The following is a 27,103-nucleotide window of genomic DNA, read 5'->3' as shown; positions in this document are numbered from 1 at the left end:
CCTATTAGTAAATTTTAACTTCTTCAATAGACCTGCTGAAGTTAGTTGGAGTGTTTGGGTTTATGCTTTGCCATAATTTTGAATATGTACACCGCGATTCATTCTGCATAGCAGACCTAGAAGATATTGAAAACTTGGTTAATCATTTTTCATATCTATAGATATGCAAGGGGTAAAATTTAATATAACCTTTTATTCCTTCCCCCCACCTGCTTTTTTTTGTTCTTGAACAGGTGTTTGACAGCGGTGTCACTGTGACTGAAAGTATAGCAGTAGATTGGGTGGGCCGTAACCTTTACTGGACAGACTTTGTTCTGGAAACGATTGAAGTCTCCAAAATGGATGGGAGCCACAGGACAGTGCTGATCAGTGAAAATATAACAAACCCAAGAGGACTAGTGTTAGATCCCAGAACTGAGTAAGATTTTTCAAGTGAATTTTTAGTAAGATGCTTATTTTATGATGTAACTATTAAAATTTGAGACATGTCCAAATTGTATTGGAATTGTAAATGACTAGTGGAAGAGAACTTAAAACAATTTAGTGTGTTTGCAGAGTTGATTAATATTTCAAGTCATGAAGTAATTACTGGTGATTCGTTGCTCTGTTTCAGTGTAACAAGATGGTTTTTTACCTGTAAAAGATTTTTCTACATTTGCTTCCGAGTTAAGAGGTATTAGTTCAAAATTATATCACTTCAGTTGGTGATATACCCCAAACTTAATGTGATTTCATGTCATGTGCCTACCTTCGTAGTTCCAAGTCTAAAATAATTATCTAGATTGTATTGTTATCACAAAAGCACCTTCCCATTTCAGACAGCAAGTAGAATAGAATTAATGTGATGATTGGAATTGTTCATGTACAAAACTTTACTCTTTTTTTAAGGTTTTCAATGCCTTGAACTCTGTTTACTGCCAGTTTCAATGCTGTTAACATTATCAATGCATACCTCTTAGAGTATAAGCCTGTATTAAATTACTATGTTGCAACCAGAGAATGAGATTATAATAAAAATTAAAAAACAGTGACACCAGTAGCTTCTATATGCTGCTATTATTGACAAATAGAAACAGCAGTAGAAGTATTAAAAGAATTTTTATAACAAATTACTGTAATATCTTTAGTAAGCATGTTGCTAAAATAAATTATTTCAGTATCATTGTGTAGGACTGTTCGTAGAAAAATTGCTTCTATTTTTTGGCTAAAGATTCTTAATGTAATGTTTCTTAATAGGCAGCTATGTTTTTCCCAGTTTGCTAACCATGAGTTGCTTTTTCAGTGCTCATGTAATGTTCTGGACCGACTGGGGCCAAAACCCTCGAATTGAAAAAGCCAGCATGGATGGCAACATGCGCACAGTAATTATTAATAATAAAATCTACTGGCCCAATGGACTTTCCATTGATTATCCAAATAAACTTCTCTATTTTGCTGATGCTTATCTTGATTATATCGATTTCTGTGATTACAATGGAAACAACAGAAGACAGGTGGTTGCAAGTGATCTGGTAAGCCATTAATAAGGAACTGTTCTTTTTCTGTGTCCCTGCTGATAGTACTTAAAAATATATTTTCCTTTTCATAGACTTGGGTGTATGTTTCTTCAAAATTATTGAGTGAAGCAGATGTGAAGTATTTTTTCTGCTTCTTGCTGCTGTAAAAAGAGAAATTGCATATCCTATTCAGTCTCTCAGGAGATCTCCAGCAGAGTCTGTAGCTGTAGACCTGGTGCTTTATAGCATTCTCATCTGTTCTGTCTGCATGTATGAAATCTGAAGGTGGCATCTGACACTGCTGCTACTAGGTGGTGCATTTTCTGTAGGCAAATATAGTGGAGAAAGCCTGGAAAAGCTTTCCCTGTCTTTTGTGATTGATTATTGCTACTATTCTTGACAGCAGGGAAGGGTTTTGTGCTATGACTTGTGTGCAGCAGCTCCATCAAGATCATTCCTCTTAGTCTATCTCCCAGTAAAGTGTGGCACTGTCCTTGTACCAACAAATAGTGCAGATGTTCAGCTGGCATACAGAAACTGGTATCAATAACCATGTGAATGTTTTCAATAATTGTCTCTTGAGGCTTTTTGTTTTGGCTGGAGGGACAATTAGTGTGATATAGGAGCCAAGGCAATCTTTCCACTCCTGGTTATCTGAAATCTAGGTAAATCACGTTCTTTGATCCTCTGGTGAATTTTAGGGGAGCTTATCAAGGATGCAGGTTCTTGACAGGTCCATAATTCTCACTAGACATTTCCTCTTGTGCTTTTGAAAATCTACAATTAGCTCTTTATCTGTGGGTTCTGCCCAAAGTAGTTAGACTGCTTTGTTAATTCCTCATTCTCTTCATCTCACAGGGTCTATATAGAATTCCAGCTTTAAAAAAAAAAAAAAAATTCCTCATTATTAATGTATTAATGTTTTTAGACAGTAGATGATTTTTTTTTTCTGAAAAATGTCTTTTGAGACACAGTTGCTTAATTATTTATTTATTTTAAAATTATGCTTACCTCTGTTGTTACTTCATTGCAAGATTTACATCTGCAAATCTCCAGAAGTAAATTGGTAATCAACCTTCCTTTTTAGATATTGCAGCATCCACATGGTCTAACTGTCTTTGAAGATTTTGTGTACTGGAGTGACCGCTATACTAATCGAGTAATTCGGGCCAATAAATGGCACGGAGGAAACCAGACAGTTATGATTTATAACATTCACCAGCCCTTGGGTATTGTGGCAGTCCATCCTGTAAAGCAGCCTCATGGTAAGTTCATCAAAACAACTTTGGTAATTGCAGAAATAAGTATGCAGTTGGAACACCAACACTGTGTCATGCATTGGAACACCAAGTCTTTTCAGCAAATGGATTGGGTTAAAACAAACAATTCATACTATTGACTTGCAACTGTTCAATCTGGTGTTAAGGAAAGCAACCACCTAGGCAGCATTTCAGGATGATGACTAGCCAAAAAGAATAATAAGGAGGTAATATGTGCCATTTTCTTGCACTTCTGAATGTTTTTACAAGACAATGGAAGCATTTTTTGAAAGCATTTTAAGTTTAAAAAATTCTCTCTCTGGCATACTAGATTCAATTACTTGTGCTGTAATTATTCTTTTTGAAAAGATTACTGTCATCAACCTTCTCTGAAAGTACTTCTACATTTTTTTAGTCAATGAAGCAATAAATAATCCCCTTCATTTCATTAAATAATCTCTCTGAGATCTTGTGCAGGTGATCTTTTGCAGCTTAAAGACTAAAAAACCCCTAAATTATTTCTGTTCGGTCTTTCATGTCAGACTTTTTTGTTATTTCATGGCATGACTTGAAGAGTGGGGAGCATGTTGAATATTATCTTTCAGTTTTAGTTATATTTCTTGTGTGTGGAGTGTTTCCAGCTAATAAATACTACATTTTTTTTCCTTTTTTTCCTCAAAATACACCCCCATGCTAGGGAAGGTGGAGACTTCCCTGAGTATCTGAGTAAGGTGCTAGTACTTTGAGTGCTAGATTTGTTTTAGAACAGAGCCTTCCTCAGACATGTTCAGAACTAAAGCCACCTATTCTCACTGTAAATTGTTCAGTTAGCAGGGCGTAGCATTAATTGATTAATCATAATTATGGTTTGAGAGGTTTTATCTTACAACCTAAGGTTTAAAAAAATTTCTATCCCCGGAGAATGTTTTCTTCTTTTTCTTCTTTTTATTTAGTAGATTTTATAATTTTTCATTCTCAATTATTCTATTGTACTTTATGTGGCCAAGCAAAAAAAGAGGGAATAGAGTACTTGCAGAATAGCAAAACATACCAGTGTTGACAAATGAAGAAATAATTACATGCTGACTGAAGTTCCAGATGCAGTAATAAAACTGTCATCCTCTCTCCTGTTTTGTAAACCATTAGATCTTACACTAACCAGAGTTTAGATTTTTTTATATTGATAATATGAGCAATATTCTTACAGTTTGAGTTCTGAGTTTATACCATTATTTAATTATCATGTTAATTTGTTTTCAGTTCTTGTTAGTTTTTATATTAGTAACAATTGTGTAAATTCCTGGAACTTCCAAGCTTTTTAGAATGAGGTCTGCTGTCATTGCTAAGGATGTACTCAAAATCTGATTTTTGTTTTCTTATGAAGATTACTCATTCTGAAAAATCTTCAGCAGCAAGTTTGTGGAAGTGGTTTAGATTGAATTTTAGTGTATAGTAATAATAGCAGTCAGGAGAGATATTCAGTGCCTTTTTTTTACATTTTACAACTTTTAATTCACAGTTTCAAAGTAAGTTAAGAAATTTGGCATTGAATTCCCACTATCTTTGAGTAAGACATTGCAAGTATTTTCTCTTTAGTTTCTCCAAGAAGTTTGAGCAAATAATTTAAATTCCCCATCTAGAAGGGTTATTACAATCAAGGACTGCAAATTCTACAGGTTTTTCCATGCAGTTAAGAAAAGTTTGAAATGGAGTTTGGAAGATTTTTGGTGATGTATAAAAATTCCAAAGATCACTATGATAATGTACTGGTTTTCCATAGAAAATTCTATCCTGTCATGAGTATATTGTATTGCTTGTGGTTCTTAGAAATGATTTCATTATTTTAATTTTAAAGAAATAGCAAAACTGTTTTAGTTCTGGGTTAATGTCAGTAGCAAGGAGAGAGAATGTTCTCTCTAGTTGATTATATTGTTATAGCTGCTAATAGCTCCTTTCTTATTTTCAGGTATTAATTCCTGTGCATCATCCCCCTGTAGCCACCTCTGCTTACTTTCTTCATCTGGACCACTTTTTTTTTCTTGTGCTTGCCCTTCAGGATGGATCCTTTCTCCTGATAACAGGAACTGCATGAGAGGTAGGGCAGTATTAATGAGATTATAAAAAAGACCTGATATTGTCAAATCCATCCCTTTCCCAGGTGAAATGCATGCTTCTGTGGGTTGCTGCTCATGAAATCAGTTTGGGCCACTCCAGACAGACTTCATTTAGGACACATGGAATATACTTGGCCTAATGGTTTGGAGATAGTTTTGGGAAGGGACTGAATGAGAGATTCAGATTCTTCATTGGGGGAAAATGGGTGAAATTAGTTTTCTTACAAACTTTTTAAAGAAGCCACACTTTAAAATTTCTCACCATGTGGAATGTTTGGCTGTTGAAATACAAATCAAAGGAGCTTAGTGTCAGTTAAAAATAAAAACATACTGTGGCAGGTCGTTGTGTTCATTGTAAGTATTCTGCTTGGAAACAGGGGTTGTAACTGTAAGAGTGTCAGGATGCAGGACCGAAAGGGACTTCCTTGGTCACTGAAGTTGGTTTCTTTGTTGCCCTTGACTGTGAATCATATGTTGCCGTTCACTAGCCAAGCTCCAGTTTTAGATTAACCTGGGTTCTTCCCCCTAAAATTCACTGAACTTCACAATTTTAATATTTGGAGACCTAGTTTTCTGTTAAAATATTGTCTTTTGCCATTTTATGCCCATTTCTGATGCTATTTTTATCTTTCACAATAAATAGCACAAGTAGTTCTCCTTTAGCACTAGTAGATTTTGTTTTATATATATTCGAAGTGGCTATTCTTTCTCAGCCTGTATTTTGCTAAGAAGTAATTAATGATATTTTGGTTTCCTCTAATCAGGCGAGATGTTCTTCCTGCTACTTAATACTCTCTTCAGGCTATCTGAACTAATGCATTTTGAAATTCAGATCAAAATTTCTTATCTTCAGCTTTTTCTGTCTCAGTGTAAAAAAGTAGTTTGCCAAATGCAGGTTTAGAAACACAGTCTAAAATTAGATGTGATTACATGTGATGCAGCTGTAACAGAACTAACCTTTGCAAGCAAAACTTCATATCAAAAAGTACCACTGAATTATCTTTGGGTAGTCCACAGATCTCAGCAATTTGTAAAAGTCATATAGACAGTTAATTTAAAAAGAAGCTACAAAAATTCAAATTAGTGGTAAGCAATTTGTGACTAGAAATTTGACCACATCGCTTTTGTCAGATGAAGCATTCATTATCAATTTTTCCATCAGTTCTACAGGTATGAAGTGTACTTTGGTACCTCTCTATATAGAAGGTTTCAAATAACTGAAGAAATAAATAACTGAAATGTAATTGAAATTACCTTTGGGATGAGCTAACACTAGAAATCTGTCAGTCAAAAAGTCAAAAGGTCTTTTCTTTTAAAACTATTTAAATGTTAAAGGCCAATATCGTGTTCATTTCCTGCTTGATACTTAGCAATGTGCTCTTTAAAGGGCTGTATTGCATTCACAGTTTTCTTAGTCAGCATCAAGGGAATTACCAATTTATATAATTTGAAATGAAGTGTGAATTTGTTTAATCTGTTACAAAAAAGATGGATTCTTTTAGAAATCTGCACTTGCTTGATTATGTGCAGGCTTATAGAGGGATCATGATAAAAAAAATGAAACATGCCAGTGATGAAGCACATGTGCATGTAGAGGTTGACCCAATTCTGCCACTGAATTCAGCTATTGACATTTCTTATCTCTGTTTTTCATGTTTCAAATTTCCCTGTGTCTGATTAGGTACAAGTGTGGGCCTTTTATTGACATAAGTGTTCTGTAAGAGAGAAATAGCAGTATCTTTCTGTGAAGCACAATTCTTTTAAACTATATAGGCTTATTTTTTTCTATTTAGATTTAATTTATACAGTTAAAATGGTATGTAGAAAATATCTACCGATTTGGGTAATTTAAAAAAAATGTATTTGATGAAGGTCAGCACACCAGAGAAAGTTTTAAAAAATATGCCTATTCTTTTAATTTTAGAGTATTTTAATAATTGCTAATGATTAATGTCCCTGCCAATGGCAGAAAGGTTTGAACTAAATGATCTTAAAATCCCTTCCAACTCAGGCTGTTTTATGATAATATTACACACAAATGGATATTTGTAATTTCTTTACTAATATTTACTGTTATCCTTGCTGCCATTGTTTACTGTAATAGACCAGCACAATCTTTCAGAAGAAAGATTAAACTGAGCTGCAGGTGTTTGATTGCCCAGTGTCTCTACGAAGAGTGATATTGCTGGTCTCTGCTTACTTTGCACATTAAATACTACCAAAATCATTGATTCCAGGATTGCACCATTTTTAGCTTTATATAAGATGAATAAAACTTGCCTTTGTACTTACTTCATTTTAAACTACATTTTAGGTTGATATAAAAGATGGTAGCAAGCTGGCTTGGAAACAATGGAATTTTTATATATTAAAATATTGTGTTAACATGGTACATGTGCATATTTAATATAACAATACACAAATATTATGTGAACTATAATTTTTCTTGTAAATTCTCTTAAGTTTAAGAATTGCAGAAGTTATTAATATATTAATATTAATGCCAAGCTGATGAAGCTACATCAGATTTTATGTCTCTATAGCTCAGCAAATTTGCTCTGTTTTCTATCATAAGAATGAGGAACCATCAGGTTGTATAGATTTGCATAGGTGTAAAACTTGAAGCAGTAAATTAGATTTGACAAATACTTCTAAAAGCCAGAGAGAAGTATGGAGAATAATTTTTGAGAGGTGCAGTGATGCTGTTTTATGGTTTTTCATGCTAGAATTTCTACTGCAAAATTTATATAAATGTGTTAAGCAGCCAGTAAAGAAAATCAAAATCAAACCAGCCAACCAAGTCTTTGATCTATTATTAAAGAGTAAATGGGTTACTTCTACAACAGCCCAGTTCCCTGTTAAGTGGTAGCTTGTGCCTATGGGAAGAAGAGACTAGGATTTGTTCTCCAAATACCAAAGCTAAAGGAAGAGCAGAGGGAATCTGTGTTCAGGAGATTCTCTTCCCCTAGTCCCTAGCAGATGAGAAATGCAGTTGCTGACTCTCACTCTGCAGCTCTCTGATGCATTTTCTCAGATCACATGATGCATTGCCCTTTGTTAGTAAGATTTAAGCATAAAGGTACAAATTTACCCAAAAGTTAATATACCATGATGAGTATGTCTGTTCCCTTAGGGATAAAACAAGAAAACAGTACTGCATTTATATTTCATAATAATGATCAAAAGTTGCCACTGTGATGTTGTTCCGTGCTTGTGGGTCCTGCTTAATATGCATTAGAACCTACCACAGGCAGATCCTGCAGAATCCTCAGAGCTTTGGCTGGTTCTCCTTCTCAGAGATTTGAAAAAGCAGCTTAGAGCAGCTGCACAAATGTCCTTCTTTTGTCTGGCAGTGAGTGATCCTGCCTTATTTACTTCCTTCTGCTCAGAATTTGCATTATGGTTACACAATGCTGAAACTTAAAATGTTACAGCAGTTTAAGTAACTGATAACCTGTTCCTAGTGAGGGAACAAGGCAAGTGGTTTCAAAACATCACTGGTAATATTGTGCCATTCTTAGCATCAGGGAACTTTTCGGTGGGAGGGGGAAAGCATATCATAACGCCTTTTTCTTGACCCGGAGCAACTCTGAATTACTCTTTGTTTTCACAGTTGAACACCCTTTCCTTATTGCTGTAAGAGATAATATAATTTATGGAATTTCTCTGAACCCTGAGGAGAAGACAAATGATGCTATGGTTCCAATAGCAGGAGTTCAAAATGGCGTTGATGTTGACTTTGATGACTCTGAACAGATGATTTATTGGGTTGAAAATCCAGTAAGTTAGTATTTGTGTTCAAAATGTGCACTAAATTAAAACCTTTTTTATTTTTGAAAAGTGTTTTGGACTGAAATATGTTAGCATGTTTTTTGTTGGTGTGATGGGTTTTTTGTTTGTCTGTTTGGGGTTTTTTAAAATTTTTTCTTACTTGCTTGGTTGTTTTCCTAGGACAAGCAAAGAAGCTTTGTCTCTTTTGTAAAGTAGTTCTTATTTTGTCAGCAGAAACATCTGATTTATGTTTTTTTCTGGCTCAGAGGCATGAGTGAGAAATACTGGAGAGCACTGACAGACCCTGCTGTGCTGTAGTCTGCTCTCTCTGCTCTCTTGACTTAGGAGTCAATTCTGCAAACACAGCCGGAGCACTTCTCCATGGGAGCAGTGCATTGGACACAGTGACACTTAACGTTAGAATGGATGGATGTGCATTAAGTCTGAGTGCTTAATGAAATAACACCATAGAGAAACATCTTTTTCTTTAAATAGAAAATGGTTGCAATCTCACAATAATTTCCAAGTAGCACATGTGAGGCTTATAGATTTAAAAATGAATTTAAAGTAATTTTTAATATTTAATTATAATTGTTTGACAAATTGCTTTTATTGCCGGTCACAAACTAAGAAACCATATGTGTTCTATAAGGCTAACTTGTCACAAAAAAACAAAAGAGGAAAAAAATACATAATTTTTGTGAATGGACACTTCAAAAGGAAAAATTCTATGATAGTGAGACAGATGTAATAGGAAACTACTGATTCTGCAATATGTCTTCACTCTTGGAAACTTAAAACCAATTCTTTTTGTCAAGAAAAGCAATAATTAGGTATTGGAGAAGTATGATAAGGATATTTCTGTAATTGTGTTTTAACAGAATTCATACAAACTTGTTATGTTTCATCCAGCCAAGATTTTTGCTTTTTTCCCCAACCTGCTTTCTTTGCATTTTGCAGCTCTGAAGTAAATACAGTTTTAAAAATAACTAATTTTAAAGTGTATTCTATGCCACTAATAAAGAAATTACAATTTGTTTAATTATTTGTTCTTTTAAAGTTAGAATGTTTAGTTCAATGAAGTACTTAAATAGACCGATTTAAGCAAATCTTTGCCTGAGAAACTACTTAAGTACTTAGAAATCTGTTTCATCCTCCCTGCAGTCTGAAAAACTACTCTTTACAGATGTCAGCCAGCAGATACAGCTGACATATACAATAGTGTGGGAGGTCAAGGGCTGATTCATCCATTAACAGCAAATTAAATCCTGGCAAGTGGAATGGCAGGTGCCTTTGCAGACCAAGTGTTAGGTGTTAGGTCTGCTTTAGGATGTTCTTGACAAAGCCTGACAAATATGTGTCTCTGGGCTGTGCCCCCCAGCTGTATCCCTGACCTGCAGGCTTCAGGCTTCTGTTGATCCCAAACAGAGCTGAGACACCTGTGTCGGTCATGGATCACTCTCTGCCAAAAAGATATTTCTCTAGTTTCTGTGCTCCATTTTATGTTCCTTGGTCTGCCCTATCTCTAACTCTGCCTTCTTCCTCCTAGAACTGTGATAGCATGAGAAAAGATTGCAGTATAAACGAAGTGCTAGTGCAGTTGGAATAGAGGACTGTTTTCTGCTCTTGACATTTTTTTAACTTTTGTTATTTTTTTTTTCCAAGGGTGAAATTCACAGAGTGAGGTCAGATGGAGCCAACAGGACAGTTTTTGCTTCAGCAGCTGTTATTGGTGCTCCTGTTGGTCTGGCACTAGACTGGATATCTGCAAACCTGTATTACAGTAACCCAGGGACACAGTCAATTGAGGTAGTTATTTAACAGGGACAATTGGAAAATAAGAGTCTAGATTTTTCACTGCTACATATACAGGTTGAAATGAATAATATTTATTTCATTAAAAACTTCAATTAGATTTATTTTAAAGTGTAATCTGTGTGTAGAAAAATACTTTACAAACTTGAACAGAAACTTAAATTTAAACATAGTCAAAAAGATTGAAAGCAGTATATTCTGGACACTTTATTTGTGCATAGATCTATCCTGCAAACTTTATTTGCATATAAATCTCTCTTTTTCTCCTTACAACGTGTTAGGCTTCTGGTGTTTAACACCCAGCATCTATGATTACTAGAGTTACTGCTGTTACTATCCTTACTTCAAACAATGATCCCAATGCAATGCCTCTGATAGTAAAGGAATGCTGCCATTGAACGCAGTAAGATCCATTCCCAAATGCTTTGATAACATATCATGTAGCTTCCTAGAGACAAGCAGTCTCATGGTATGTGAAGGATAAAATTGTTGTTCAGAGTAGGGAAATAGAGGATAAGTAATATTTAATACAGTAACGACTGTGAATAAACTCAGTCATTAGCGCTCTTGTTCCAAAATACAAATGCCTACTATTAAATAAAAAGGCAGCTAATTTGAGCAAATGAAATGGGATACTTCCTAAATCAGAATTTTATCAACCATTTCAGGCCTTGAAGATACTATGGAAACTGAAAGATGAACTGTTTCTATACCTAGGATCCTTCCTTGTTATCAAAGGCAGGTCCTTAGCTGCAAGCAGCTTCTTCAAGGGTTCATGATTGAAAAGGGATGTGGTTGGAGCACAGAACCATGTGCTTTTCCTTCATGGTATTTGAGAAAGTCTTCTGAAATTTCAACTCTGTGTTGATTTAGGCTTTATTCCTGTAATTTGAAGATGTATTCTAAGTTCTATATTGAATGGTCTGATAAGTTCAATGTTTGCATAGGTCCTGAAGCTGAATGGTGACATAATGTACAGGAAAACACTGATTACCAATGATGGCACCTCTCTGGGAGCTGGCACACCAATTGGTTTGGCAGTTGATCCAGCAAGAGGGTAAATTTCCAAAACTGCTATTGTATTTGCTCATGAGTGTATTCTCCATATTTTTCTTGTTTTTTAGGGTTTTCAGGTTTCATCCTGGATTTGACATGGTTTTGTTTGTTTCATATTTGTGCAGAATTTATTTACTCTTTTTAAGCTGTAAAAAATAAGTGCATAGCTTCCTAAATTATTACATAGAATGTTCATCCTCCTTAATTTACAATATGCTTGTATAGTACCATTTTTTAATTTAAAAAATCTCAGGATATTATGATTGTGAAAAAATCCCTGAAAAATGGGAACCAACAATAAAGAGTACTCCAAAGCCTTTCTGTAAAACATCTTGTGATGTCTGACTTGAGCCTAGTAGAAAAACATATTATATGGGAAAAATGTCACATATCAAAAAGCATAGCACTAAATATAATTTTGCTGCTTGTTCCCAAAAAGAACAAATTGCCTTTTTTCTGTTTCATCTATATTTTTTCTGATTCTGTAGTTTTAATTGATAATTGAAACCAAACTCACTCTGAAATGTTGTAGCCATCTGTGAAACAGAATTATTATTTTTCTCCTTTTATGCTATTGTCATAATACTCTAGAGTATTTACCTGCTGATAGTATCATGGGACGAAATAGGCGAGGTTATGGATTTCTAAAAATTATTAAAGAGGCATGCCTCTCTTTCAAGAGAAGCAGGTGTTTCTCTTTGTTGAGAGAGCCTACATTCTTCTCTTTCTCAAATAAGCTCATTGTGGTTTGATTCAACACAAACACTGTTCAGCATGTGCTGAAGTATTAGACTGTCAGAGGAATTGGTTTTAAGCATATGCTCAAGCAACTCTGGTCCACTGATTTCTTTTGCCAGTTTTGCTAACAGATCTGAAAATGTCTGTTATAGGAAGTTGTACTGGACAGACCAGGGAACTGACAGTGGAGTCCCAGCAAAGATTGCCAGTGCAAACATGGATGGCTCAGGCATACAAACCCTCTTCACTGGCAACCTGGACCACGTAGAATTCCTTACCATTGACATTAAGGAACAAAAGTTGTACTGGGCTGTTACAAGCACAGGAATGGTAGGAGATATTTTTAAAATAATTGCTTCTTTACCCGTCTCTGCATCTATGGTTCGCATGAGTGATTCAGTTACTTCAATTTTCTCTTATAAATGGGAGTTGCAGGACCAAGTGAAATCTGGATAGCTCAAAAGTACAAGATCAGAAATCGTATACTGCCTGCCTTTTCCTCCTACCTTGTACCTAAAGATTTCATGCACAGAAGAGATTTTAGTATCGTGCATTGCATTTTAGTTTTATGTTATAACACTGAACTGTTGCTATAGGAAATATAATCTTCATCTTTAAAATTATTTCTTAGATTGAGAGAGGCAATATGGATGGTACAAATCGTGTGACTCTGGTGGTTCATCTTTCTCATCCCTGGGGAGTTGCTGTGTACGGTACCTTTCTGTACTATACTGATCGAGATTATGAAGTAATTGAACGAGTTGACAAGGCCACTGGTGCAAACAAAGTAGTACTGAGAGATAATGTCCCAAGACTGAAGAGCCTGCGTGTGTATTACAGAGACAGTGAGTATTTGCTAGAGAGATGTTTCAGGATATTCAACTTGCAAAAACTCAAACTTTCCTTAAAGACAGAATGGTTGCTCTTTCAAAGGATACACTTTGATTTGGCTTACAGGAGAAGTGTCAAAAGCATTTTGCCTGGTTTTGGTAAAGAGATGCTTCACCATCTAGTTAAGGCATCCATTGGCTCATGTAGTTTTACTAAAGTCATGTTGATGAAGAAATTTTGTTACTTTAGCTTCTAATTTGTTTTATTTGATTGTTGGCCCCATTGATTTTAGATGACAAGAGACCAGTAAACCCATTGCTATCACATCTGTGCTAAAATGTATTCTGATTAAGTTTTTTTTTTTGTCAGCTGATTGTTAATTCTATACAAGTACATGCATTTGAGTGTATATCCATGGGCGTTTGTGATGATACAGTTGAGATTTTTGTTTTGCCATGTATGTCTTTTGCAGATTCTGCTGGTTCCACAAATGGCTGCAGTAATAATATTGGAGTTTGCCAGCAGCTTTGCCTGCCTGTACCTGGTGGATTATTCACCTGTGCCTGTGCTACTGGCTTTCAGCTAAATCCTGATAACAGAACCTGTTCCCCATACAGTTCATTTGTAGTTGTTTCTATGCTCTCTGCAATTAAAGGATTTAGTTTAGAGACATCAGATCACTCTGAAGCCATGGTACCACTGGCAGGAAGAGGTATGTGAATATTATAATAGGAAAAAATCTTGTCATGCCTAGTATTTTGGCATTTCTTTCTAGCATAGCACATATTTTAAATAATTTAGTTTCTATAAAAATCATTAATTAATATTTTTCAAAATATTTCAGGACGAAATGCACTTCATGTGGATGTTCACATGCCTTCTGGTTTCATTTACTGGTGTGACTTCAGTAGCACAGTTTCTTCTCAGAATGCAATACGTAAAATTAAACCTGATGGTTCTTATTTTAGAAATGTTATTACAAATGGAATAGGACGAAATGGGATCCGTGGCATTGCAATTGACTGGGTAGCAGGTAAGCACAGCTGAATTTAGGAGAATGTTATTATTTACATATTATAAAATTTTTAGACTAACATAAGCAGATTCTAATGGAACTATTTTGAATGGAAGTACTATGGTTCAAGCTTGTGGTTTAATGGACTGATTTTAAAAAAAGAGGAAGTAATGAATGGCTCTTATGTTTATGTGTATATATATATATGTAAAGGTGAAGTTTGTCAGAGCAGATGTATAAAGCCTTTTCCCTCCTGGTGCTTTAGTATTTCTTAGGCCTCTGTTCATGTTTGTACGTAGCTGTGAACTACCATTGTGACAACATGTACCAGAGAAGAATGCACAAAACCTGTGTTATGACATTGTAAATAAGAAAGGACTTTTTATCTACCCTCAGATTGCTGTGTACACATACATTATAATGAAAAGAAAAAAACAGAAGAAATTTTTATCTTTGAACTATAATTTCCACATGTGCACTTCCAGTTCCTATTTAAACATATTAAGGATTAATTAAAATATTAACTCTTCATAAAATATTAATCAACAATTGCCATTAATACTTTAGTTTTGTATATATGTACTGTATATATGTTTTGCAAAAGTTCTTCAGTTGATTGATAGGCTTGTTGGGTTGAGTTTTAGGATAATCATCTGCTGTAAACACTCAATTTAGTTCCTGTGTACAGTCTTGTGTCATAACATGGATTACACAGTTGTGTGTTTTAAAAGGCAACTGTACTACTGATACCTATTACTATCCATGAGAATTTAGAGATTAATTGACTACTGTCAGTTTGGCTGTCTTCTTTCTAATTCATCAGATGGTAGGCAAATACTTTATGCTTCCAACTACTAACATATTTATGATGGCTGTTCATTTTGTGGTTTAGTACTTTAACAACTTGTGTTTCTCAGGAATTGGTGCTAATATTAACTTTCTCTTTTGATTTGTTTTGGTTTTTTTTGTATACAGGAAATCTCTATTTTACAAATGCCTTCCTGACAGAGACTTTTATAGAAGTTTTGCGTTTAAACACAACTTATCGCCGTGTGCTTCTGAAAACTACCATAGACATGCCAAGACACATAGTAGTTGACCCAAAAAACAGATATCTCTTCTGGGCAGATTATGGGCAAAATCCAAAGATCGAACGTGCTTTTCTTGACTGCACCAACAGAACAGTTCTTGTGTCTGAGGGCATTGTCACACCTCGTGGGTTGGCCATAGATCACAGCAATGGTTACATTTACTGGGTGGATGATTCCTTAGATATGATTGCAAGAATTCAGCCCGATGGTGGTGATGTTGAAATAGTACGTTATGGCAGTCGCTATCCAACTCCGTATGGTATCACTATCTTCGGCAACTCCATGATCTGGGTGGATCGAAACCTGAAAAAAATCTTCCAAGCCAGCAAGCAGCCAGGCAATACTGATCAGCCAACAGTAATAAGAGATAACATTAATTGGCTAAGGGATGTTACAATTTACAGCAGTAATTTCCAATCACGTTCTCCCCTTGATGTCAACAGCAATCCTTGTTTGGACAACAATGGAGGTTGTTCTCACCTGTGTTTTGCCCTCCCTGACATTCAGACACCGAAATGTGGTTGTGCCTTTGGAACACTAGGCGGTGATGGCAAGAGGTGTTCCATTTCAACAGATGATTACCTGATTTTTGCTCTTGAAAATGCCCTCAGAAGTATCCATCTAGATCCTGAAAACCACAGTCCTCCCTTCCGCACAGTCAGTGTTTTAAGAACTGCTGTGGCCCTGGATTTTGACAGCATAAACAACCGAATATATTTTACACAAAGTTATCCTTCAGGAACAGGAAGAATCAGTTATGTTAGTATTTACTCAGGAATTAGCTCTCCAACTGTAGTTGCATCTGGTAAGTGCACTGAAATATGGTACAAAGTAATCAGATATTAAAAAAAAAATTACCTGCAGCACCTACCACTAGCTCAACAGGTATTTTTATGCTAAAGGTCAAGGTCGACCACTTAGTTAAGATACCTAGTAAAATGCTATTTTTTCTTTCTCAATTTTCATTTTCTGGGATTCTTATTTCATCTTAATCCCAATGAAATGGAAATATAAAACTGGATAGCTATTATTTTGTATATAAAATTATGCATAATAAATTAAAATTATATGTGATAAATTAATATAATGGAGTGAGGGAGGATTCCTGCTACTTGAAGAATAGCAACCAGAACTTAAATCTATGTGAGAGAAAGGTCTTTGTAGCACTATTGTATACCTAGACCTGCCTGATTCCCAAGTACTAATACTCTAGGTTTTTAAATGGACAGATTTGCACTGGTACCAATGGCATTTTAAAGTCTTTGGTGTAGCCAAATTATAATAGATGAAGAGGAAACCGTGCTGAGCTTGCATGTGTTTGCTTGCATGTGCCTAAGACCTGGGGACTCCGGATGGCATAGCCTTTGACTGGATCAACAACAGAATTTACTACAGTGACTACCTCAATCAGACCATCAGCTCAATGGCTGCAGATGGATCAAACCGCACAGTGATTGCCCGGGTGCCACGGCCGAGAGCCATTGTATTAGATCCCTGCAGAGGGTAGGTGTTGCACTGTGTTTTGACTGCAGGTGAAACTACAATTTAGACTTTGACAAAGACTGGCAGAGACTTCTATAACCCTAACCCTTTTTCTGTTGTATTTCTTGAATGCTTCAGAAGAATTCTTGTTTCAGTATCAGACCATTTCCTGAGATTATGGGGGCATTACTGTATGATAGTGTGCTTTTAATTTCATTGCCGTGTTATAATTAAAAGGAAGAGATTAACTGATTTTACTGGATTCACATAGGAACTTGAAAAAAATTTTCTCAAGTTCACTGCAGTGGACCCCAGTGATCGCTCTAGAAGACTCCCTTGTCAGTGTGAGCCAAAATAGAGGAACAAGATCTTTTCCTGTAGTTTTGCAATGCACACTTCAGTGAGGGACAAGAGGGTGGAAATACCAGCAAAAGCAGAGTTTGTGAGTTTTGTTTTATGAAAATATAATTATGTTATTGACAGTTATATGTACTGGACTGACTGGAGTTCAAATGCAAAGATTGAACGAGCTACACTTGGAGGAAACTTCAGAACACCCATTGTGAGCACAAACTTGGTATGGCCAAATGGACTCACCCTGGACTATGAAGAACAGCAGCTGTACTGGGCTGATGCAAATCTGTATGTATTGATAACACACTTGTTGGTTTACATTTAGTTAATATTTTAATAGCTCTATTTATTTTTCCTCATTTCTTAGCTGGTTTTCAGCATTTCAGTTGGATTTGGTACTTGACATTATAGAATGATTTACTTAATAGCAATGCAATCTCAAGTTTTAATGTTGAAACTACTGTACGATAAGTTATATTCTGTCATGTGTAGATTTTGTTCTGTCCCTTATATACTTGTACCCACTGTCAGTTTGTCTTACATGCAGTTCAGGACTTTCATAAGTGTCTTCTCCAACAAATACAATCACACTACACATTTTACAGTATTCATTGCTCATGGTTAATATCTGTCACCTGTGGAATTTGGCCTGATATTCTTGCTGTTGCCTACCAGACAGAGTTCTACCCTTGAATTTATGCCACAGAATTTCCATCAGCAGGAAAGTTTTAAAAAATTGTTTCATTTTCTAAGCATTCAAATTTACCCATGGTCTCAGAGAAACCACTACAGCAACCAGACCTTTCCCTTCTGATTCCTTCAGCATAGAAGTTATTTTTTAGACTTTTTTGTTGTATCAAAAGAGTGTTCTCTGTAGTGTAATAAATCCCGTGGCCTGTGTCTCTATGGATTCTTCTGGGAAGAAGGTGGCTGTTTGGATTTATCTGCATGCAGGAGGGCAAGGCTCTTGTAATGGAATGTCTATTTCAAGAGGAATTCAGGATGTCAAATGGAACATACACTTTTCTGTTTCAAATTCTAGTTAATGGAGTTGGGGGAGCATAGCATCATCTGAGATATTGGTGAACACTACTGAAATGCTGGATGTTAGTTGCCAGACTAATTAGGGCATGGTTTTATGCATAAGTTAAAAGACTTCTTTAAGATGTAATAATTTCTTTGTTATTGTAGGCAGAAGATTGAGAGATGCACTCTCACTGGTACAAATCGTGAGGTGATTGTTAGCACTGCTCTGCATCCATTTGCAATGACAGTGTTCGATCAGCACATATATTGGACAGACTGGAACACACGAAGCATTTATAGAGCTAATAAGTATGATGGTTCAGATCAGATTGTGATGATCATGAATCTTCCACAAAGACCAATGGATATTCATGTCTGGGCAAAAAGTAAGCAGCAGCAGTGTATGAACCCTTGCAACCAGTTCAATGGTGGCTGCAGTCACATCTGTGCACCAGGTAAGCTGTTATACTTGATGACTGCAAGCAATTACTCTTGCCTGTATTAGAGTTTAGACTATAACAATTCTAGTCACATGGGGACAGCTGAAATATTTCTTAGTGTTCACAAAATTTTAATATTTATTTTATTTATAAATGCAATCAAAATAATTGCCATTTAAGATCATGGTACTCCACCAACACACCTAGGGGTTGTGTCTGAGAATCCTCACAGGTGAAAATTATGGGTTTCTCTAACTTAAACCAAAGCATTGTTTTCTGGGGTTTAAACTTTCCTTGGATGAGACATAAAGTATGTGCTGCAGGATATGCTTACCTTAAGAGTACATGCTCTTACTGATCAGATGATTCCTACAAGACATTCTAAAAATTTATGTTTGCTATTTCTTTACATAAATGTTACAGAGCCGTTTCATGTGTTGTAGATTTTTCAAAGTTATGATCCTTGACTTTGAAGAAGTCATTCAGTGCCTGTTTTCTTTTGTAGCATATTAAATACCATTAAAGAACTATCTTGCCTGAAAACAGCTCAAACTTCTCATTAATTTTGAGAAGAGCAGTTTGTCTAGTGCAAGAAATTTTTAACACTTGTTTGGATTTTGAGGGATAAAGTCTCTGTGGATATAGCTGTGATACTTGAAAGCATCACATGCCATCTGGCTGCCAAAAAGGCATGTGGACAACAAGCAACTACTGAGATACTCCAAATTCTGATCTCAGTTCCTCTAAGGAAATCTGAAATAACTTCTGTGGGTTTCAATATGCTTAAGTGACATAACAATCTGGCTAAGTCACCATACTACTATCTAAGTAAATAGATCATATAGGAATTACGAAAATTTCTTTGCCTTTTCCAGTGTTACAACTGCGAACACTTTCATGGAAACCTATATAAAACATCAATGTTAAATTTGTTTCCTTTTTGTTGTGTCCAATTTTTATTTTTTAAACTAAATTTCAAACATAAATTTAGGTCCAGCTGGTGCAGAATGTCAGTGCCCCTCTGAAGGTCGCTGGTATTTAGCCAATAACAACAAGCACTGTATTGTGGATAATGGTACCAGGTGTGATACTGGTTTCTTCACATGCCTTAATGGACATTGTATCTCTGAGCGGTGGAAATGCGACAATGACAATGATTGTGGTGATGGCAGTGATGAGTTGGAAAGTGTGTGTGGTAAGCATTTAAAATAACTGCTTTAGAAAATACACTCTGTCTTGCCTGTTCTGTAGTCTCTGTCACTTTATGATCATGGATCTTATGGCTGTAGTTTAGAAACAATCCCTTGCTTGCTCACAGATTTGACGTCTGAAAGACTAGTGGTTTGCTTTAGAATCCAGAAGCACTGTAGTATTGAATTTTTGTCATGTATAGCCAATTTCTAATTTTTTAATTTAAATATGTATTTTACTTTTCATGCAGTCCGTTTTGCAGCTGTGTTTGCCCTGGCAGGTAAAAATATTGTGATTTTACTTGTTACTTTGTCAGAGAACTTAAGATTATATTTTATCTACTTTTTTTTCTTTTTTATTTTGTGCAGCTTTCCATACTTGTCAGCCAACAGCTTTCACCTGTGGCAATGGGCGATGCGTACCTTATCATTACCGCTGCGATCACTACAATGACTGTGGAGATAACAGTGATGAGCTTGGCTGCTTGTTCCGAACCTGTGACTCCCACACAGAATTTACTTGCAATAATGGAAGGTGTATATCGCTTCAGTATGTCTGCAATGGAGTAAACAACTGTTATGACAATGGCACATCAGATGAGAGGAATTGTCGTAAGTTGAGCCTTAGTACATAGTGCCTATTTGTATCTGACTCTCTAGATGAAGGAAGAGGGAAATGTGGTTTTATGTGAAGAAATCTGACAAAATCAACAAGAAGGATAAAAGTTTTTAAAATTTGCATTACAGGTAGTGTTTAGGGCTGTTTGAAACAAATAGAGTTGCTAAATCGTGTTCTGAAACAACCTAAGATATTACATAATAAATGTTGCTGTAAGTAGTCTGCCTTGAAGCAATAAATGCTCATGCACTATGTAATGTTACTTCTTGTGAGTAATTCCATGCATTTCAAAAGTATTATTTCAGATAACTTGGATTCAGGGTTTATGTTTTTGCAGTATTAGCTGGAATTTGACAGTGGCCTTTTACTTTCTGTCATGCTATATTAATTATACTATATTTAATAATCAGTAGTGTATATTGTGATGCCATCATGGCACAGTTAAAAATTATATGCCTTATAAAAGTTATCAGTTATGTTTGTTTTCTTTATGATGTAAACTGTTATTTGTTCAATATTGGTTACTTTTGCAGTTCAAGAAAATAACAACATAACAGTGTTTAAAACAGCTCTAAAGCATTTTTGCTTTTTTCCTCCTCCTTAAAGCGGAGCGTACATGCCAGTCTGGTTTTACAAAATGTCAAAGCACAAATATTTGCATTCCTCGAACGTACTTGTGTGATGGTGATAATGACTGTGGAGATATGAGTGATGAGAGTCCTACTCACTGTGGTAAGTTTAGAGAGTTGAAGGGCCTTTGTTACTTCTCTGATAGTTCTGTAATTTATTCCACTGCTCTTTTCTTTTAATATAACTCCAACTGTTCTCAAAACATCTACTTTTGCAATACTGAAGTTATATATGCATGATACTATTATCTCATAATTATCTAAATAATGCTTTTATCTAATAAAAAAGATGATACATTTTTGCAGAGTTTTAATATAGCATTTGAGGATTGTTCCTTTTGCTTATTTTGGTCTGTATTTTTTATTATTTTACAAGGTGTTTAGCACTTAAGTGTTATAGAGAGTTGTCTTTTTCCATAATTTTAACATTAGATTATTCTTCCTTCAAACTGACTGAATTTTCCTATGGTCTCAAATTTCTTTCAGCTCTTTCATGTGGTTATGCTTTAGCATATTATTCATTCTTTATTGTATCTTCCAGTTAGGATATAGAAGTGCCTAGTTTTGAATCAGCCTTAATTACAAACCAGATTAACTTTGCTAGGACATTTTTATTAGGTAGAAGTTAGGTAGTAGTTGTCCCATATGAAATACTATGGATCAATTTGTAAAACATAATGGATATTTTCAGGTTGTGATTTAGTTTTAATATTGCCTGAGTAGATTATTGTTGCTTTCACTATTTTTTCTAAAGGTACATTCCTTGAACTAACTGCCACAGTTTTTCTAAAATATGAGTTTCATTTTTGTAACCAAAATGTGGCCACTTTTATCTATGGACACCAATGTGTCAAGAATATGTGGCTATAGTGAGCCTTGTTCTGCTTGTCAAAGATGTGCTTTGTCCCTTCTACTGTTTACATCCCTGCTAAATTACGTAAATTGAGAAGTGGTGAAGGGCAAGGAAGAGGGGGAGAGAGAATGAGAGATGAAAGAAACACTAAGATGTTAATGAGCAATAGTTAACTCCTTGATTTCCATCATTAAAGACACAGGGAAGAGCAAGTTAAAAGGCCAGACTTAATCCTTCTGGTATTTTGAAACTATCAGAGGGTACAGGAAAGTATTGGTAGCTACTGAAGAAATTGTCAAAAACCATTATACATGCTAGGATCAAGGGGCTTGGTTGAAGTGCAGAAAGTACTTGCAGCATGCTGAGCTGGAACTACTCCGTATTATGATTTGTTCTTCAATGCCAGTAAGGAAAGATTCCTACCAGCAAATGAGGAAAAATTGGTTGGAGGAAAATTTCCTACCATAAGATACTGCTTCCTTAGTGCACATTTTGATTTCTGTAAAGCATGGAGTCTGTTATGTCTGGTTTGAGCACTGGAGAAATGAGTACACCAGAATGTGGTCATTTTCCCGTGCACAGATCTTGAGTATAAATGTAGAATATATGTACAGTTTCTGCATGCAATCCTATTTCCAGGACAAATTCTGTCTAATTACTAGCTGATACATATGCCCAGAGAGAAAATCAAGTGCGTTTTTTTTGCGTACAAATATCAAGCTAGTTGTACAATGAACTCTTTCCAGAGAGGCTGGGAAAAGACATCCTTCCTAGCATAATTTTTTCTCTTTCTTTTTTGGGGACTATTTGGGAAATATTTTTTGCATAACATGGACTCAAAAGCATCTTTAAACAGTTGTAAAGGTAGCAGAAAAAAACAAAGTAACACATAGGTTTTTTCTTCCAGTCTCTCTGACTTGCACAAATAGTGAGTTTCGTTGTACATCGGGACGTTGTATTCCTGCTCATTGGTACTGTGATCAAGGGATAGACTGTGCTGATGGCTCTGATGAACCTGCCTCTTGTGGTAAGTCTGCACTCAGAAGATACAACATGATGGGCTATGGCTAATCAGTAATTTGCCTTATAGGCAAAAGCTTTAATCCAGACTAGGTGGAAAATAAATATCTTCAGGGTTTTATTCACTCTCTAATCTGAGTCACTGAGTAATTTGAGTTTTAAATACTTAAAGCTGTGTATGGAATATGAAGGTTTTAGTTGCAACAACTGATTGCTTGTAACGTGATTACTCTTAATATATAACCTTCTATCCCTATAAGACTATGATGGTAGTGAATCAAATGGCAAAAAACAGCAAGCATTTTGGTATTGTTTTCCATGTAAAAGCTGATGTCATGCTGTACAGAAAGTGTGGATGCAGTATTACATTTGGGGAAAAAGGAAATGTGGGATGCAGAGAGGAACAGTGTTGACACAGTATATGGGTATCATAGTATTACAGTAAACAAATCCTGTATGTACAATATAAACTGATGGGAATAAGCACAGGACTAGGGTAGGAGGTGAAAAAAAGGACAGCAATCTCCAGGGAAAAAGAGAAGGAGCTAACTGAAGTTAGTGACAATTGGTATTATAACATAGTTATTAATTTCACTGTAAAAGTAAGAATAAAACAAGGCAAGATTCTTGTGTGGTTTCAGCAGGGCTGGTAGTTCACTTTGCACATTTTTGGACTTGCATCTTTAGCTTAAGAAAATGTTTTGCATCTTATACATCAACTGTTTTACAATTAAGCTTTAATTTTACGTTTCACTGTCCTAAGCTTCTCCCTGAAATAGTTGCCACTAGATTTCATGGCAGTGCAGGTTAGTTTAACAAGCACAGTGATCGTGTTTATTTTTAAGTGCCTCAAATGCGGACTTGTTCGAATGACCAGTTCAGATGTGATGATGACAGATGTATCCCAGCAACATGGATCTGTGATGGTGATAATGACTGTGGGGATATGAGCGATGAGGATCAAAGACATAATTGTGGTAGGTGGTTAATGCAAGTAGATACTCCACTTTGTCCTGCAAGTATTTTTTAGAAATCTACCAACCCCCAAACTCTCACTCATTGCCAATTTTTCTACCCCATAAAGGTGCACATTAAGCATGAGGTACAATCTTCCTATGCCTTCATTTTCATGATATTGAATGGAAATTGAATATTTTACTGGTAAAAAAACCCCAACAAAACATTGTTCTAATTTTGCAATTATTCTTCTTTGAATTGTTGAGTTGAAAGGGAGATATAATTAACCTGGGTTGTGTGTATGATCTGGGCACCTAGAGCAGCTTCAGTGGAGGTACTCTCTAGTAGTCATGCACTGCATCTTGTGCATATTAATTACCACGTGTTTGTGCCTTAATATCTTTAAAAGCTAGTGAACAAAATAAGCATATCTGTTCAGAGGGTGAACAAAAGGAAGGAGGTTCACCAGGACTGGTCCTGCTTCTTGATTCTTATGAGAACAGCTGGTTATACTTGTAGTCCTTGCCCTTATTATCTGTAATATTTCTACCTCTGCTTGCTTCCTGGAGCACAGAATACCTTGAACAAAATAGGGAATAGAGGCTATTCAGCTCCCAGAAAATCTGGCTGAAAAAGCTTATTTGAGAATCCAGTAGGATGCAGATTTCTGCACGTGTCAGCATTGCCTAAGGAATGCTTTGGCTCCCAGTCAGCCTCCACGAAGAACAATGTGCTGTTTTGTAACTGAGAAGGTATAGTGGTATCTCTCTCTCCATGTGCAGGAGGACATGGCTATATTGTGGATTATGGGTGGATTAGATATCCAGGCTGTTTGTGTGGGTGGTGGAGGAAGGTGTCACATACACAGAATATAATTCACATAGTGAATGTGCTTTTCCTTCAGCAAATCGCAATTGCACAGCAGCAGAGTTCACTTGTGCCAACAATCGACCCCCGCTCAGGAGGTGCATTCCTCGGGCATGGGTCTGTGATGGTGATGCTGACTGCAGTGATGCTCTTGATGAACACCAGAACTGCACACGAAGATCTTGCACAGAAAATGAGTTTACCTGTAGTAATGGCTTGTGCATCCGTAACACATACAGGTTTGTAACTACCCAAGCAGCTGTAGAAATTCCCAAAATTGCTTATTGTGAAGGAGCTAATTCAACCTTTTTTTTCACACCATTTAGTTGTAATTAGATCTACATATTGTAATGAAACTATTTATCTGCTCTGCATTGGTATGTTAGCTTACTTGAAAATGCTCTAGAATTTTCTGTTAATATTCCTATTGCTCACCATTAGGATTTAATCCTTCCTATTGTCACTAGTAACCTCTCCTGGTGATTCTGTCTAGCCTGTAATGCACACAGGGAATATTAGCAGGACTCACAAGATCAGACTATACAATATGACCTCAATTTCTGAAAGTCTCTTCTATTGGAGTCAAAAATATCACCCTTCTTTGGAAAGTGGAAGAGTGTTCGTATCCATCTGCCCTGAAGACTGTGATTGTCTTCTTATATTTGAAGAGAGTGTTCATTCTTCTTCAGGTGTGATAGGCGGAATGACTGTGGTGACAGCAGTGATGAAAGAGGATGCATCTATGAACCGTGTCAACAGCACCAGTTTACTTGTCAGAATGGGCGCTGCATTTCCAAAGCCTACATCTGTGATGGGGATAATGACTGTGGTGATGAATCTGATGAGCTGGAACATCTCTGCAGTACACCAGAAGCAACCTGCTCTCCCCATCATTTTAAATGTGACAATGGAAACTGCATTGAGCTGGTTAAAGTCTGCAATCGGTTGGACGATTGCTTAGATAACAGTGATGAAAAAGGATGTGGTATGTATAGATTTATTTGTACTGTCTGATTTAAAAATCTTAGGCGCCTTTGAAAAAATACAATTCCTTAATTCCAATCATATCTATTCCATGGCTGTCCCTCAGAAATTAAAATAATAAGAAATGTAACTTTTAAGTTTTTTGCTTCAATTAAGTCATGCTTAACATGTCCTGCTTTAACTGACTATGTCGATAAGCTAATGATATAAACAAAATGTATCTCATACATTGTTATGCATTGCCCTTGCATTTCCTAAATATGCCATAGTCCATACTTTGAACTTGGTGTTTTGTGACAGACTTCAGAGGTGGTAGAATAATTTTATATTGGATTATGTTGTTTAGTTTTTTCCTTTATTACAGCAGCCCACATCCACATTCAGCATTTTCAGGGGGTAGCAAGGAGAGAGAAACAGAGTGCATTGGAAAGTGACTGCACTATTACTCTGCTAGCTGGCTCCTTGAATATAACTCGTTTCCTTCCCCAGGTGTAAATGAATGCAGTGACCCTTCAATCAGTGGATGTGATCATGACTGTACAGACACACAGACAAGTTTCTATTGTACTTGTCATCCCGGATACAAACTTATGTCTGATAAACGGACTTGTGATGATATTGATGAGTGCAATGAAACTCCATCAGTATGTAGCCAGATTTGTGAGAACACAGCTGGCTCCTACATCTGTAAGTGTGCCCCAGGCTATATCCGGGAGCCTGATGGAAAAAGTTGCCGTCAAAATAGTAATATCTCCCCATACCTTATTTTTAGCAACCGTTACTATCTGAGAAATCTCACAGCAGATGGCCAGTCTTACTCTCTCATTTTGCAAGGACTGAGAAATGTGGTGGCACTGGACTTTGACAGGGTGGAAAAGAGGTTATACTGGATTGATGTGGGGAGGAATGTCATTGAACGAATGTTCCTAAATGGGACAAATAAGGAGACAGTGATAAGTGATGATGTGCCCAACGGGGAAGGTATCGCTGTTGACTGGGTTGGCAGGTAAGAAAATACATTTTTTGTCTTTCTGAGCTACTGAAGAAATCATGTGTGAAGGAGTTTATCCTAGGGGTTTTTCCCTACTCCATGTGAAATTCCTGATGAGTAGTGAAATAGTTTGGATTGTGGATGCAGTGCCACACAACTGCTCTGAAATTGTTTATCAGCATACAATACATAACACTTAAATTACTCTGATATGTATTATACTGCAGTCCTGTCAAACTTGCTCTCCTGTGTTTGCTAGCAGTTGTTGGGATTGGCATGCAGGTTTTGCTCTGCATAAACAAAATTAACAGGTAACTAGAAAGCTAACTAGTGAAGTAAGTAATAGTAAGCCTTAATGAAATTTAGCTCCTGTACCAATGTTAAGAGTGTGTGTCTTTGGCTCTTGAAAAATGCACCTTTAACTGACACATTCAAACAACATGATCCAAATAATTTTCTGTCAGGAGGCCAGCATATGGATGATGTGTTTTACAATTACATCTCA

At 36.1% G+C, this 27,103-nt stretch overlaps 1 protein-coding gene across 6 annotated transcripts in view; it reads left to right on the top strand.

The window, feature by feature from the left end:
* The window catches only part of LRP2 (LDL receptor related protein 2), a 112,558-nt gene that overhangs the window by 53,978 nt on the left and 31,477 nt on the right, over nucleotides 1–27,103 (top strand). For all 6 annotated transcript variants that reach the window (XM_072932211.1, XM_072932210.1, XM_072932209.1 and 3 more), the window contains 23 exons: nucleotides 234–418; nucleotides 1,283–1,511; nucleotides 2,584–2,761; nucleotides 4,722–4,850; nucleotides 8,483–8,649; nucleotides 10,306–10,449; nucleotides 11,403–11,512; nucleotides 12,402–12,579; nucleotides 12,881–13,094; nucleotides 13,553–13,792; nucleotides 13,925–14,113; nucleotides 15,071–15,991; nucleotides 16,524–16,689; nucleotides 17,152–17,310; nucleotides 18,214–18,503; nucleotides 19,480–19,683; nucleotides 20,048–20,290; nucleotides 20,904–21,029; nucleotides 22,687–22,806; nucleotides 23,645–23,776; nucleotides 24,661–24,862; nucleotides 25,313–25,608; nucleotides 26,097–26,613. In XM_072932211.1, the coding sequence (XP_072788312.1) occupies nucleotides 234–418; nucleotides 1,283–1,511; nucleotides 2,584–2,761; nucleotides 4,722–4,850; nucleotides 8,483–8,649; nucleotides 10,306–10,449; nucleotides 11,403–11,512; nucleotides 12,402–12,579; nucleotides 12,881–13,094; nucleotides 13,553–13,792; nucleotides 13,925–14,113; nucleotides 15,071–15,991; nucleotides 16,524–16,689; nucleotides 17,152–17,310; nucleotides 18,214–18,503; nucleotides 19,480–19,683; nucleotides 20,048–20,290; nucleotides 20,904–21,029; nucleotides 22,687–22,806; nucleotides 23,645–23,776; nucleotides 24,661–24,862; nucleotides 25,313–25,608; nucleotides 26,097–26,613 (5,339 nt within the window). The remainder of the gene's footprint in view (nucleotides 1–233; nucleotides 419–1,282; nucleotides 1,512–2,583; nucleotides 2,762–4,721; nucleotides 4,851–8,482; nucleotides 8,650–10,305; nucleotides 10,450–11,402; nucleotides 11,513–12,401; nucleotides 12,580–12,880; nucleotides 13,095–13,552; nucleotides 13,793–13,924; nucleotides 14,114–15,070; nucleotides 15,992–16,523; nucleotides 16,690–17,151; nucleotides 17,311–18,213; nucleotides 18,504–19,479; nucleotides 19,684–20,047; nucleotides 20,291–20,903; nucleotides 21,030–22,686; nucleotides 22,807–23,644; nucleotides 23,777–24,660; nucleotides 24,863–25,312; nucleotides 25,609–26,096; nucleotides 26,614–27,103) is intronic.

Source organism: Taeniopygia guttata, chromosome 7 (assembly GCF_048771995.1).
Source record: "Taeniopygia guttata chromosome 7, bTaeGut7.mat, whole genome shotgun sequence".
In the NCBI taxonomy this organism is placed as follows: Eukaryota; Metazoa; Chordata; class Aves; order Passeriformes; family Estrildidae; genus Taeniopygia; species Taeniopygia guttata.
Note: the sequence above shows the minus strand (reverse complement) of the source record. Positions and strands in the feature narration are given on the sequence as shown.